Source organism: Notamacropus eugenii, chromosome 4, assembly GCF_028372415.1.
Source record: "Notamacropus eugenii isolate mMacEug1 chromosome 4, mMacEug1.pri_v2, whole genome shotgun sequence".
Classification (NCBI taxonomy): domain Eukaryota; kingdom Metazoa; phylum Chordata; class Mammalia; order Diprotodontia; family Macropodidae; genus Notamacropus; species Notamacropus eugenii.
In genome coordinates, this window is record NC_092875.1 from 50,343,762 (window position 1) to 50,359,061 (window position 15,300).

The window sequence follows — 15,300 nt, forward strand, 5'->3', positions numbered from 1 at the left end:
GGTAGGATTTGAACTCGGATCTTTTGAGTCCCCAGTCAGTGCTGTACCCCCCTCTCCCCCTGTCTTCAGAAGCATTGGATCTCCCCTTGTTTTTCATGCCTTAACTCCATAGCCTGTTGTGCCCCTGCATTGCCTTGTGTTGGCTCCTAATGGCCATTGGAGCCAAGTCCAGGTTCCCTGGCTGGTTGTTCAAGGCCTTACAGCCTAACCTTGGTAGCACTGTTTGACATGGTCCTAAGTAATGCATTTTCTGTCTTCAACTCAACAACTTGCCATTTCCCAAGCCTTAGTTGGTATTTAAAAAATGTTTAAGCCTGTCTTCTATCCCTTATTAGACTCTCCCTCCTAGAGAGCAAAGAAAGCCTCCTTTCTCAATTCTCTCAGTATTTCCCTCAATACCGACAGTAGCTCACATTCCTGTAGTCAACCTTGCAGAGCCTAAGGAAAAGCATTTATTATTTATGAAGCACTTTCCCCACAGGAACCCATAGAGCTAAGGGTTATAGTATTAGTTCCATTTTACAGACTACAAAAGTAAGACTCCTAAGAGGTGAGGAGGCTTGCATAGGGTCACAGCTTAGATTAAAGCTGGTGTCTGGCACACTCTGTGTGTATCACATACTTGATGCATGTTTCTTTGGTTAGGATGGGAGGGTGCGGGCTGTCCACAGCCTGGAATGGGCCAAAGCGAGTTTGTCCAGCTTCTTCATGTGAAAGAAGAGGAAACCCAGACCCAGAGAGTGAAGTGACAACTTGTTCAGGGTTACCCCATAGCTGGGCCTCAGCCCCAGATCCTCCCTCCACCTCCTGGCTGAGTGGGATTGGGCTGGATCTGGGTGGGTGGGTGGGGGGGGGCTTCTTTCAGAATCTCCTTTTTAGCACTGATGTATTTACAGCATAAGCCACAAGTTAGTTACTTGGCAATGGTGGGCTCTTTCTTGCAGGTGTCTAACTGTGTGCAGTAGGATATGAGAGACTTACTAGAGGATCCAAGCAGAGGGAAAACAAAACTTGCTTTGTCCTTTGACTTATTTCTCAGACTTTCAGACTCTTTCCTTTGTAATAGAGGGTTTGATAGAGAGTAATTCCAGAAGTCATTGTTATGTCTCCACTCCCATATTTTGTTTATAGCAGATCCTAGTGTAGAGAGAGAAATTATGTATTCTCCAACATGTAAATTAAATCAGATATGATTATGTCTTTAAATACACATTCACCTTTACATGCTGTCCCTAGGGTGACCTACTCATTGAAGGGTCAGAGACTTTGTGCCAGTGTGGCTTCGGGGTAGAGGCAGGCAGCATCCCCCCAATGTCTGCTGAGTAGCTCAAGCTCTATCGTGCCTCCAGAATAGCTTATCTTTGCTGTTCCAGCAGCCACCACCCCAACAGGGCCACCATCATCAGCTACTGAGATTATGGTGGGGGCCTTTGAGCAGACCTCTGTTCTCTCCTGCCCCCAAACCACTATTCACCCTCTGCCATATTTATCTTCTTGTGCACAGATCAGGGCATGCCTCTCATCTGCCTAAAAACCTTCCGTGGCTATCTCTTGTCTGCTGAGTGAGGTCTGCTATTCAATATCCTACCCCTGCTTTAAGGCCCAGCTATGCAAGTCCTCCTGATGCTAATGACTGACTGGACTCCAAGGTCCTTTAAGGTGGCTTGTATCACACCATCTCTAGGTCTCATAGGGCCTTTTGTTTGCACTTAATTATTGTTTTGTATCCTACTTATTTGTGTAAACCTCATGTTCTCACATCGACCCCCAGGAGGCTGAGGACCAACGGGACATATAGTGTAGAGCTGAGTATACAGTTGGTGCTTAATAACTGTTGAGCTTGTCATTTAATAACATTTATGTTTACTGAATTGGCTCCCTCTGAAAGCATCTCTTACCTTTCAGCATATCCATGGAGAGCTCTATTGCTGGGACTCATGATGAAATGTTGCAGGTTCTTAAAGAGAAGATGAGGCTGGAAGGGCAGCTGGAGGCTTTGTCTCTTGAAGCCAGTCAGGTACTGAGCTGCACCACTGGGGCTCATGAGAGAACAATTTGTCAGTGACTTAGCGAGTCTGTACAATGAGCCCAGGGGAGTTAACAAGGTCTGGAGACAGACTGGTCAGTAACCTGGGACTGTGTTTATACCATGGCTCACTTTCTCTCAGGGCATGCAGTAGTGTTCCATCCTTCAGACATAAAGCACCTACCAGTGGGACTTGGAGAAACAAAAGACCCCCCCCCCCAAAAAAAATCTCTGCCCTCAAGGAGTTAAGACCTCTTGTAGGAATGCAGTAAGTACAGATTAATTTTGAAGAGTGAGACCCTTAGAGACAGTTGATACCTACTGAGTATTGAGAAAGAGAAGTAATGGTAGCAGTGCTGCCTGTTTTGTTTTTATAGGGAAAAATGTGAATGCAATGCCCCTTTGGTCCAAGGAGGCTAAGGAGGCGCAGTAGTTTGATGGACGTTAGCAATGTGGCACATTTGGGCTCTTTCCTCATGTATTGTGTAGTGAGCTACCTTGGAAGAACAAAGGTTTCTCCCTGCTTTCAAGGCATGCTTGCTGGGGGACGCTGGTTTTGGCCACAGATTGGACAAGATGGCCTTTGAGGCTTTCCTTCCGCCTCTGAGGTTCTGGGCTTCTGTAGTCTCATTCAACTCCATTCCACTGATTAGGAAACCCAAGGCCCAGCAAAGGCAAGTCATTTGCTGAGGGTAAAAATTTGAAAGGACTGTTCAGATGTCTCCTAAGTCCCAGGTCATAGTCCTAGGTGACATTCCACTCCATAATTCACTTGTTTCTTAGATGTGTCATCTGTAATTCCTAGTCATTTTGGGCAGCATGTCTTTTCACAATACCACTCTTGATTTAGATGTGCTACTCATGAGAAGTGATCCTTTTTTTCTGGGAAGGTAATATTGTATTGTTTGGGAAATGTTTCAGGCCCTTAAAGAGAAGACCGAGCTGCAAGCCCAGCTTGCAGCCTTGGATACCAAGCTTCAGGCCCAGGTGGAGCAGAGCCGAAGCAGCCAGCAGAAACAGGACTCGCTGAGTTCTGAAGTAGACACTTTGAAGCAGTCCTGCTGGGATCTGGAACGGGCAATGACTGACTTGCAAAACACCCTTGAGGCAAAAAATGCCAGCCTGGCTTCCTCCAACAACGACCTGCAGGTGGCCGAGGAGCAATACCAGAGACTCATGGGAAAAGTAGAGGACATGCAAAAAAGCATCCTCAGCAAAGATAACACAGGTAGCTGCTGTGGGCCTGGCACTGAGGCTGCAAAGATGCACGTAGGTCACACAGCTAGTTAAGAGTCTGAGGCAGAATTCAAACCTTAATCTTCCTGTCTCCCAGTCCAGCAGCAGTCTGTCTACTGGACCAGGCTGCCTTCAGTGCCTCTTGTTCATGGTGGGCATGCCTGTGTAGAACAGTGCTCAGCTAGTCAGTAAATGGTCTTCCTTTTCTAGTGTGTTATCTAATTTACCTCATTAGGGACTCTTAGGATATGAGGAAGGCCCTCAAACAAAGCCGAAGTATACTATGTAGACCTCCTGTGGAGGCACACAAGGCCACTGGGCAGGGTCCATGGCCATCAGTTAAAGAGAACACACAGTGTTCTTTGGTGATTGGTGGATGTTATTGGCCTTTTCACACAGATGCTGTAGTATCCACATAGGGGTGTCCACTTCTGTATGTGTTCTTCTGTTGAGAAGGAATACTTACTATTAGAATTCTGACTCTTCAAGTGAGAAAGCTGGTATTGAGCTTGGCATGGGCTTTGTTTTTAGTGCACGACCTTCGGCAGCAGATGACGGCCTTACAGAGCCAACTCCAGCAGGTTCAGCTGGAGCGCAGCACATTGACGAGCAGGCTCCAGGCCTCCCAGACCGAGATCACGTCACTGCAGAAGGTCCGGCAGTGGTATCAGCAGCAGCTGGCCTTGGCCCAGGAGGCCCGAGTCAGGCTGCAGAGTGAGATGGCTCACATCCAGGTAGGCCTTGTCCCCGCCCAGCCACCTTGGCTGTTCATGGTGTCCATATATGCACCAGCATTTATGACTCTGAACTGTTTCTACCCAGGTATTGTAGTGCACATTCCCAGTCACATGTCTTCAGGTTAATGTCACATGGGGTAAGAATTAGCAAACTTGTGAAGGGTTCTCAGGTTTATATTTTTTTCCAAAGAAGGCTGGATTTTTATTAGTTACTTAGATCTATTAGTGAACCAAGCGATTTACATTTTCCAATACTATTTTAATTTTCTGCTAGGGAATGACCTAAACTGCAATTCTTGAGTTTCCTTACTGTTATTCCCCAGCCATAGTTTGTGTCTTTTAGACAACTGGTCTTTTTATTTACATCTAAAATGTAGTTTTTGGTCTTGAAGGCTTGGTTCTTTGCTCACCTGTGCTTAGTAAGCACAGTCCCTTTGTGGGTCATAGCACTAGACTAGGAAGAGCCATAACAGTCTTGCTTTCTGCAGTGCTTTATGGGACTCAGATACTTTTATGTGCTGTATCATTTTTGATCCACATTTGGGACCAGAGCATTCATTCTCAAACTGGAATCCATGAGCCTTGGGCCAGGACCATAGAGTTAGAGTTTTTCAGTATTGAAAAAAGATGACAGGCCCAGTGACATACACCTGGAGTCCTTGCTGCTAAGGAGGTTGAGGATGAGGCATAGCTTGAGTCTGGGGGTTCCGATTGGCAGTTGAGTATTTCTACTAAATATGGCAAAAGTTGGGGTCCCCCTGGGAGCAGGTGACTGCTGGGCTGCAAATGGTTCAGGCTAGAAATGGAACAATGCACAGCTTCTATGTTAGTCAGCTGTGGAGGTGGGCTCAGGAGCGGCCCTTGCTCTCTGGGTCAGACATAGAGACTCAGTCTTAAAAAAGATTGAAAGACACCTCAGAGACTATCATTTTTCCAAATTCCTACACCTGGCCTCTGCTTTAACACTTCAGGAGGCAGTATGGCCAGGGAAGTGGGAGGACCACAATTTAAATCCTTCCTCTAAACATGACCTGGAGCAGGTGAATTTACTTCTTAGTTAATCTCTACCTTTTAAGGGCTACTCTATATAACAAGCCTTAAAATATTTGAAAGCAACAGTCATGCGACCTTCCAAGGCTATTCTGTTTTCCAGGATTATCACCCCTAGCTCCTTGTTTCCTTCTTCTCTGACATATGCTGAACCAGCCTGATTACTTCTTCTGTGAGTGCTCTGGATCTTACCCCTAAAACTGGACACAGCACTACTGATGCAGAGTATACTGGGACCCTTATTGCTTGCGTTTGGAAGCACTGAAGCCTTCAGTGTCAGAGTTTTGGGGAGATCCATTGTATTACTGATGAAATTTTCAGGCAACAAAAGCTGCTCTTAAGCCCAAGTCTATCCCATCCTGGCCTTAATTTTTTTTATATTAAATATAAAAACTTTATATTTATCCTTGTGTAATGTCATACGGTAATTTTTAGTCTCTAAGACAGAAGGTAATCTGCATCAGTAGATGGAGTTCTCTCATCTGAGAGTCTTCATTCTGATGAAGTGCCTAGTAATGGTTTGATTCTAATCAGATCTTTTAGAAATCTGGATTCTTTCATTGAATGTAATACTGCTTCCTCTCAGCTTTGTATCATCTACAGAGTTTTCTGAACATGCCACTTGTCTTTGAATCATTAATAAAGTGTGAGACAAAATGGGGTCCTGGGGCAAGCCCCTGTCATCTCCCTCGAGGTTTCCATCAATCCATCTCTTAAAAACCCTAATGATAATTAATATTCATAAATTTTACACCATACAAAGCACTTGTTGTACATTCTCATTTAATACTTACAACAACCCTGAAAGGAAGACAGGATGGTCTCCATTTTACAGGTAACAAAATAGGTCCCAAAGGTTAAGTGACTGTCACACAGCCATTAATTGGCAACATCAAGATTCTGCCCCAGGTCCTCTGCCTCCCCAGTTCCAGAGATTGCTTTTTCACATCACAATCACCTCCAGGTCAGCTGTCTTTGACAAAGTGGGCACCTAATTACACTCTTACCATTTGGAAGCAGAAAGTCAGAACAAGTATAGATACATTCTTCCTAAGCAGGGAGGTTACCCAAATGGTCCTTAGCCTGAGTCTCACTGTCCTGTATTACTTAGAGCTGATTTTATCTGAATAAGAGCAGCAGGTAGTAAGGGTTAAGTACAGGCATTTGAAATAAATTTAGCAAACCCAAAGGGAAGATATCTCTTCCACTTTTGAATCCAATAACTTTTGAACTTCAGATTCTCTCTTTTTCTTCCCAAGGTTGGACAGATGACCCAGGCAGGCATTCTAGAGCACCTTAAACTTGAGAATGTGTCATTGTCCAATCAACTGACAGAGACTCAGCAGAGATCCATCAAGGAAAAGGAACGGATTGCTGTTCAGTTACAAAACATAGAGGTAAGAATCTGTCATGTTTTGGGTTTCCATTATTGTTTAGTCACAGAATCAAGGAAGAAAGCTCTTCTCTTCTAAGTGGGAATAGATTGTTAACCCACCTGAATTCTGACTGTCACCATTGTTACCTGTCTTCTCTTGGTGTTCTTTGTGGTTCCTGCCTGTTCCTCCTTAATCTTGGGTGCCCCACCTCCCCCCGACCTGGACGGGGCTGGAGGGCTTGAGCGTCAGTGTCCTCTTGGAGGGAATGAGCATCTACTGCATGGTGTTTTCATGTACTGCAATTTTCATCTGACTTGGGGAAAAGAATCAAGTGGAGTGTTTGTTATTTTGGAAAGGGCTTTCTTTGTGTGAGTTAGAAGAAAAGCGAGAGATTCCATGGGTTCAGGCTGTAAGTCTTAGATGCCATGTCATGTCAAACCATAACCCCTGTAATCTCTTGTTTTGTCTCCCTAAGGGAGAGTCAGCTTTAAGCCACATCACCACATGAGCCACAGCAGGGTAGAGATACATGCCAGATAGCCTTAAATTCCCCCAATAAATTCTTCTTATTTGGAGGTCATATCCCTGAATTTATCTAAATCAATCCATGAAATTGTTTTTATTTTTGTTCTTAGCATTTTGATAACTGTACTTCAATGTAGTTGGTTTCCTTTGTAATCTGTGTATTTTATGTCTGCATCTGAGAAGTCTGTGCACTGTTCCAGAGTTCCAGAGGAATCTTGGGCACAGAAAGGATTAAGTACAGCTGCTCTAGATCCTGCTAGTGCCTATTTTAATTTTCAGTATAGCTGCCAACTTTCCTGTATATCTTCCTACATTCTTACAGCTACTGCTTCTTCACTTCAGAAAGTACCTGATAGTTACATATTTCCTAATTTACCAAGCCCCTCTTCGTCCCAGCCATACCTGCCATGATTCTGCAAATTGCAGATCCCCTTAGCGCATCTGTTCTATTTTGTCTTTGTTGGATTACAACCAAGACCTGTATGTGTCCTACATATATTGAGAGTATAGATGCAGTTGTGCTTTTGTGCACAGGAAGAATAATTTCATGTATATCTTTCAGCTTCTGTCATTTCTGACCCATAGAATTCCTCACTCTGCCCTCATTCATGCTCTCATCTTCTCTCCCCTAGACTGTGACAATAACCTGTAACAAGGGTTCCTGCCTCATGTTGCTCTCTGTTCAAGCCATCCCTTACACCACTTTCTGTGCTGGCTTGCACTGCACTGGCCAGAGATCACCTCCACTAACAGCAACCTGACATGTTCCTCATACATACAAGGGGATCATGGGAAGGGTTTGGGGTTCTCCATGTGCAAAAGGGCTAGTCATCTGACAGAGAAATGAGAAAAACCTCTCCCCACCCCAGACTCTGAGCAGGGTAAATCGTCATGAAAGAAAAGGAGACTTGCAAATTCGTTCTAAATGTGTCTTGCCTCTGTATGTACATATCTTACTCATCTCACTAAACATAAACTCCTTCAGAGCAGAGACTAGTTGATTTTGTCTCTTGTGTCCACAAGGCCTTGCATTTAGTAGTTACTTAATGAATATTTGGAGATTTGAATTGAATTGAAAGTCTTCCTGTTTCCAACGCCTGTCTTGATCCTTTCCTTTTATTGGGTTTTGTGGGCATAAAGACACATTAGGTTGAATCTTTAAGAAGTTGATATTTCTTCCTCCATTTATGGGTTATCAGAGATGTCAGGATCATTTACATTTTATAGCCCTAAGAAGATATTGTCTTATCCATTCCCACCTTTTTTGTTTTTCTGGATTTTGAGATCTCATGGAAATTCATCCTCATCAGTTGGGAATTTCACTACTTAGAATAATGTTAACTGCCAGATGTCATTTCCAGATCATCTATAAAAATATATAAGTGATTCTGGCAGCAATCCCTAGGGAACTGTACTATTAGCACCTCTTTATCCAGAAAAATCATTCCAATGTTCGTCTTTATTTCTGCCTCTTCACAGTTTTTTTTTGTCCATGGCAAAGTATTCCCATATGCTAGTGTTTGAGTTGTGGGTTCGTGATTTTTAAACAACTTAGGGTGTAGAAATTGTCAATCATTCAAATGAGTATTTATAGAGCTTCTACTGAGAGTCCAGTGTTGTCCAGAGGGAGATACAGGGAAAATCCTTAGTTCTAACCAATAAATTATGTCCTTTGGTGCCCTTTTATCCATACACTCAAAAGAATTCAAGGAGATTAATTAGATTTGATTTCCCTATAAAGAAATTATATTGACTTGTGCTTATATCCAAATTTGTTTATAGACCCAATTATCCTGCCTTTTCCTATTGATTTGACTTACCATATGAGACACCCCCATCTGTAGTTCCCAGGACCTTTTCTTTATCTCCTCTTATGAATAGCTCTTCCATTGGCAGTGACTTACTTGGCCCCCAGCTCTAGGTGCCTGTGGCACTCTTGAATCTATGATCTTTGGTTGCAGAGACATCCTGAGGAAGTCTGGTGAGGTTTTGTTTTGGAGAAAAAATATATTTATAATTCTGTAAGTTAGAATATATCCATCTTCTTTCCATCACTCTCTCATTTTTCTCTTTTAAAAGGCAGAACTCCTCCCTTGTTGTGGTGCTTGCATGTCCTTATGTTTACTCACCTTCAGAAAGACTCATCTATGAACTTTGACCTGGTGAGGAGTGGAGGGGGCATGTTGTATTGTATGTAACCATCTCCTGGCTTTTGTGTCTAGGCGGATATGCTAGACCAGGAAGCTGCATTTATTCAGATTCAAGAAGCCAAATCTCTGGTGGAAGAAGACCTGCAGAGGAAGCTGGAGGAGTTTGAGGATGAGAAGGAACACTTACAGAAAATGGCAGATTCTGCCACATCCTTGGAGCAGCAGCTCCAGCAGGTGAGGGCATGGCAAGGGCCAGACCCCAGATAGCAACACAAATACTTTTGTTCACTTTGGATTTAATCATAAAATTGCAGGGTTAATTGCCACTTGTGTAATGCATGCCTGTGATTGGGGTGTGCACGGTAAGGAGAGGGCTGTCTGGAAGCCCTTGGTTCAAGTCTTGCCTCCAGCACAGGCTCAGTTATCATGAACAAATCATTTAACCTCTGAGGGCCCCAGAAAATTGTATGACACAAGTTACCAGGGAGCTGGACCTAGTTCATACACGTACAACTCCCTCAACTGATAACACCACACGTCTAGTCTGAGAGAACCAAAAAATTAGGCATGAGGTATGTACTCATATAACATGATAGCTGGCACTCAAGTATTTCTTTCGTTTTTTTAAACCTAAACAGCGACCCACAAAACAGACAAGTGAAAACTGAAGTTGTGTTGTTGTATCAAGGTGGCTTATGGTGTTGATTTCCCACAGGTAAAGCTGACTCTGCATCAGCGAGACCTGCAGCTGGATGCCCTGCAGCAGGAGCACCTGGACCTCATGAAGCAGCTCACCCTGAGCCAGGAGACTCTGCACACCCAGGAGCAGGCTTTCAGCGAGCTGCAGACCCGCCACGAGGAGCTACAGGCCAGGCTGGAGGAGCTCCAGGGAGACATGGCCACCAAAGATGACACCCTCCAGGTTCTGCAGAACGAGAAGATTGTCTTGGAGGTGGCGTTGCAGGCAGCCCGGGCAGGCAAGGAGGAGTTTGACCGTGGTACCCAGCAGTTGGAGATGGATGCAGATGCCACCTCAGAGCTCTTGGAGCAGCTGAGGCAGGAGATAGCTGTCAAGTGCAGCCAGGTGAGGAAGTGGGCTGTTCTTTGGGGTTACAGAGAGGTGCTCACTCAGTAAGATTTTTTTTTTTAAGTTTATATACAACTTTTCCTTGGGGAAGACACAACATTAGAGCTCCTAAGGGGCAGAGATTGGGTTGAGAGGAAGAGGCAGAATTTAGGGAGGCCGGTGCAGGGGTCCCTGTCTGCCAGGCCACCTTTGAAGCCACTGAGTTGTCTTGGGCCACATGGCCTCTGGCACATGAGCCAGACATTGGTAGCTTTTTAATATGTATAGCTATATACAGGGTCAGAGAAACATGGAGTGAAGCTGTACTACTTGTCCTTTGAGAGAATTATTAAATTGTCATGTGCACCAGCAGTTTGAGGTGATTCACAGAAGGGACTTTGGCCTCATGGGAGAGCTGTGTTTCATGTCTAACTTATACTAACCCTCTCTGACGCAGGGCACATTCCTTCATACCTGGGAGCCTCAGTTTTATTATCTGTAAAATCTGTCAGTAAACACTTACTAAGTGACTACTATGTGCAAGTCACTGTGCTAAGCCCTAGGGATACAAAAGGAGGCAAAAGACAGCACCTGCCCTCGAGGATCTTCCCGTGTAACAGAGAAGACAACAACAAAACAAATACGCGTGAGCAAGCAACGTACAGGATAGATAGGCAATAATTAACAGAGGGAAGGCAACAGAGGGTTGGGGAAGGTTTCCTGGAAAAGTGGGATTTTAGTTGGGACTTAAAGAAAGAGAGGGAGGTCAGTATGCGGAGTGGAGGAGGAAGAGTGTTCTGAGCATGGGGGATAGACAGAGAAAATGCCCAGAGCTGAGAGATGGAGGGTCTTGCTCTTGAAACAGTCATAAGATCAGTGTCACTGTGCAGTAATTGGGGAATAAGATGGAAGGACACTGGAAAGGGAGGAGGGGGCCAGGTTGTGAAGGCTTTGAATGTCAGGCAGCATTTTCTATTTGATGCTGGAGGGAATAAGGAGCTTCTGGAGTTTGGGGGTAAGGGGAACAAGGGGTGACATGATTGGACCTGAGTTCTAGGAAAAATCTCTTTTGGCGGCAGAATGGTGAGAAGTTGGTTTTACTGTATTTGTTCATTTGGTAGCTATGGCCAGACTAACTAGGGCCCACAGGGTCAGTCTAGAGCCCTTCTACTTCATCTCTTAAACATCACTGGTGTAGTTCAAAGAACAAAGAGGGAAGCATGTACTTGGTGGCTTGGCTGGGAATGACTGATGAACTAAATCTTTGACTGCAAAGTCTTCCTCAGGTTCTTCTGTACCTACTGGAAGTTTAGCCTGATGATTAAATCTGTGAGTCACTAACTGCAGATGTTGTCCTCCCCGTATTTCATGATACGTGTGTCAGTCTCCCTGATGTTTTGTTTTGACTTCATGATTGTACCTCAGCTCCATCTCAGGTATCAGAGCATCTCTGTGAAACATTTCTGAGTTAGGAAATGGGGAGAGCATTTTGTCTGTCTTCAGGGTTTGCAGCACAGTTGGGGGTGACTGGAAGGACTGTGTGGGGCTCAGTGATAGAGATACAAAAACAAAGAGAAGTTCACTAGGGCATCTGAGAGATAAAGAAAAGGAGGAATCTATTCCAGGCATGGGGTTATCCTTGTAAAGGCACAGAAGTGCAGTGTTGAATTTGAGGAGCCAGCCAGTACAAAGCAAAAATAAATGAAAGGAGGATGATAAGAATTAACCTGGAGTTTGTGGTGGCCGCAAAAATTGGAAACAAAGTGGATGCCCATCAGCTGGGCAATGGCTGAACACAAGGTGGTGTGTACATTGGAGTAGCATTTGTGCTCTAAGGATAGGAAATGTAGAAAAACTCGTAAGAACTGATGCAGAGCAAAGGAAGTGGAGTTAGGAAAACATCATGCATTAGGACTCTACAGTGTGGGTAAGAACAATTTTTAAAAAGCATTTGAACTCAAGTCAAAAGTAATAGCTAATATTGGTTCTAGAGGACAGCTAGTGAAACACTTCCCTCCTTTCAGTAGAGAAGCAGGGGACCGACCATAGAATTGGGACTTTGCCCATGCTCTCAGATGTGCCCATGAGATTGGCTGGTTTTACTTCACTATTTCTTTTTTACAAAGCAAGGTTCACTGACAATGGACGGTGTATTGGGAAATGAGTAAAGGCATCAATAAAACTTTATAGATGTCGACTTGTCAGCTCAGTGGAAGATAGATTGGAGAAGGGGATGGCTGGAAGCAGGGAAACTAAGTAAAAGACTTATGGAATAATCCAGGTGAGAGGTAATGAGGTCCCAAATAAGGTTAGTGGCCTTGTGAGTGGAGGGATGAAGGGGATAATAGAAGTCAAGTGAACAGGATTCGTCCACTGATTGAACCCAGGGATGAGCAAAGGGAAGGGGAGGGCTAGGATTCTTCAAGGTTGTGAGGGAAGCTGGGAGGCTGGAAGGATAGGACAAGATCGATGGTCTTTGAGACTTTGTTTCATGCTTGGCTGCATAAAAACAGACTTGGATGATGGTTCTTTAGATTGAATGTCTCCCTGGATCCCAGGGGCTGGTATAACAGAGTGTCTGTATTTCCTGTTCCAGGTGGAAAACCTGCAGCAAGAAAGCATTGCTTTGAAAAAACAGACTCAGAAGGTGAAGGAGCAGTTTCTTCAACAAAAGGTAGAGTGATGCTCCTCATCAGTTCCTTCAAATGAAAGTAACAAGGAAAAATTCAGATTGATGTAAGTAGTACACCCTGTAGATAGAAGCATTATCTTTTAACTGATCATGAAGACAGACTTTTAGCCCTTGACTTGGTTTCCTTAAAAGATTTTTATGAGCTCTATCACAAGTTCCCCCTAAAAATAGTTGTTTATAGAGTTTGAGCATGAAAACTGTTGAAAGAAGAATTTTTAATTAAGAAAAGTCGCCTTAGACACCCTTTCCTAAGAACATTGTGTAATTCTAGTATGTCCTAGTAGGTGATGGTGGAAGCGTACCGGAGGGATGCAAGTTCCAAGGACCAGCTGATCAGCGAATTGAAAGCCACCAAGAAAAGACTGGACTTAGAGATGAGAAATCTGAAGCAGGAATTAATCAAACTTCAGGGTGAAAAGAAGTCCGTGGAAGTGGAACATTCCAAGTTACAGAAGGAAGTGTCCCAAGTTCAACAGCAAATGACCAAACTCGAGGAACAGCTCCAGCTGGTGCAGAGAGAACGTGATGAAATGGAGACACAGCTACAGGTCTGGGTGGTACTGGCAGAGTGATCTCAGGGGGATGTCTAACTTGATCATTGCAGCTACCAAGAGGTCTTTCACAAGTATTCGATTTCTTGGTTCCTCCAAAGTGTCTTGTTTTAAGAATAGGTCCTCAGGGGTGGGGCTCTCAGCACTGCAGGTAGCAAGTACCCACAGAAGAAAAACAACAACTGAGACAGCAGGTAGCCCCCATTTTATCAGCTCTGCATATGGAGGTGCTCAGGTAGCCTCCAGTGCACCTGGAGTCACGATGTTCACTCCAGTTCTCAGACCCCTGTCCAGATAGCATCTGCTACCATAAAGCAGGCCACAGAGCAGACTGAAAGATGGTTCCCTTCCAAACCTCTTACATTGTTTATCCATCTCTCTCATTTTCAAGTCTTTGCAGTTTGACAGAGAACAAATGACATCTCTTACAGAGGTGAACGAGGTGTTGAAACAACAAGTAGAACAAATGCAGCTAGAGGCAAGAAAGTAAGTATGGCGCTGCGGGTGATGACTTAGCCCCTCAGGGCCTGGTGCCTGGGTGATGCATGCGCAGAAGTGTAGATGAGCACATGCCAGTGTTCACGTGGGGGTGGTTTCATCACAAGAGGTTTTTCTTAATATATATACCTATATGTGGACAGTTACCTGTGCCTACCTGTGTGTACATATAGATATTTAGGAACGTATGTGTAGTCCTCTATATGTGGAAATGTAGACCCATCCCTGCATGTTTCAGTGCGTTGGTGATTCTGTGCTCTCCTGTATGAAATCCTTCTTCCATAAGTATAAAATCTCATACCACACATACCTTCTTATTCTGTGTACTTGTTATATTTGCTCATATATAAAAATCCACGAAAGAGAATATATCCTCTTGGAGGTTTTAGTTTTTTAAACATTTGGAAATGCTATTACAGCCTTTTACCCTTTTACTTTTATGGTGTATGCATCAAGTTTCTTCTCATGTTTATTACATAAATACTTGTGCTTGTGAACAAGGAAAGAACTTTTCTTAACCTGTTCTTCTGCCCAGAATATGTACAAACCTTAAAATGAAATTGACTCTTTAACATTATTCCACTCTAGATTGAAGCCTGTTTGTCAACAGGCGGTGTGGGTATGGTCCACCTTAAAATAAAAAAATACTCCAAGGTGGGATTTTCCAGGCTGACAGATTGGACAAACTGGAGATCTATTACTTGCATTGTGAAAGGTTCCACAACTCTCCAAAAGGAATTGATTCAAGCTCTTCTAAATGGAAAGCTTCCCTAGTTCATTTAAAGTTCTTCTTGCAAAAGTCGTGTTTGTTCCCTGTTCTGGGGTAGCCATTCTGTTTCACAAAATGGCAGACCATAATCTGCAAGTAGAAATGGCAGAAGGTTAAGCTTATCCACTCAGACATTATCGTTTAGATTTCAGATCATGCTTTTTAATCAGAGAATGTCAGAGTCAGAAGCAGCTTTAGACTTTCTTTGTCTCTCCAATCCTTTCTTTTTTAGTTGAGGACCAACAATGGCAGGTGACTTGGCCAACTTGTGGCATAGTGTCAGAGGGGAATGCTTTTAATGGAAGAGAAGGGTTACGCCCTGTATTTATTCTTTCTTTCTTTAAATTATTTTTTAAAATAAATGTTTTATAGTTTTTATTTTTAACATTTGAACATTTATAGTTAACATTTAACTTATTTTTAAAATTTTGATTTCTGAATTGTCTCCCTCCCAGTTCTCCATTCATTTAGCAAGAAATAGGATATCATTTACACATGTGAAGTCATGGAAAGTTTATTTCTGTATTAGATATGTTGCCCCCATGATCTTTCAGTGTTACCATACACACTCTCCAGCCTGTCATGGGATATGAATTGATTTATTGCTATGATTCAGTAGGTTTT

The 15,300-nt window shown here is 43.6% G+C and overlaps 1 protein-coding gene across 4 annotated transcripts in view; it reads left to right on the forward strand.

Annotated features, from left to right (window-relative positions):
* Positions 1-15,300, forward strand: part of GOLGA3 (golgin A3) — a 41,794-nt gene that overhangs the window by 12,722 nt on the left and 13,772 nt on the right. For all 4 annotated transcript variants that reach the window (XM_072600799.1, XM_072600801.1, XM_072600797.1 and 1 more), the window contains 9 exons: positions 1,906-2,017; positions 2,948-3,254; positions 3,794-3,996; positions 6,309-6,446; positions 9,173-9,334; positions 9,816-10,184; positions 12,763-12,840; positions 13,143-13,406; positions 13,801-13,895. In XM_072600799.1, the coding sequence (XP_072456900.1) occupies positions 1,906-2,017; positions 2,948-3,254; positions 3,794-3,996; positions 6,309-6,446; positions 9,173-9,334; positions 9,816-10,184; positions 12,763-12,840; positions 13,143-13,406; positions 13,801-13,895 (1,728 nt within the window). The remainder of the gene's footprint in view (positions 1-1,905; positions 2,018-2,947; positions 3,255-3,793; positions 3,997-6,308; positions 6,447-9,172; positions 9,335-9,815; positions 10,185-12,762; positions 12,841-13,142; positions 13,407-13,800; positions 13,896-15,300) is intronic.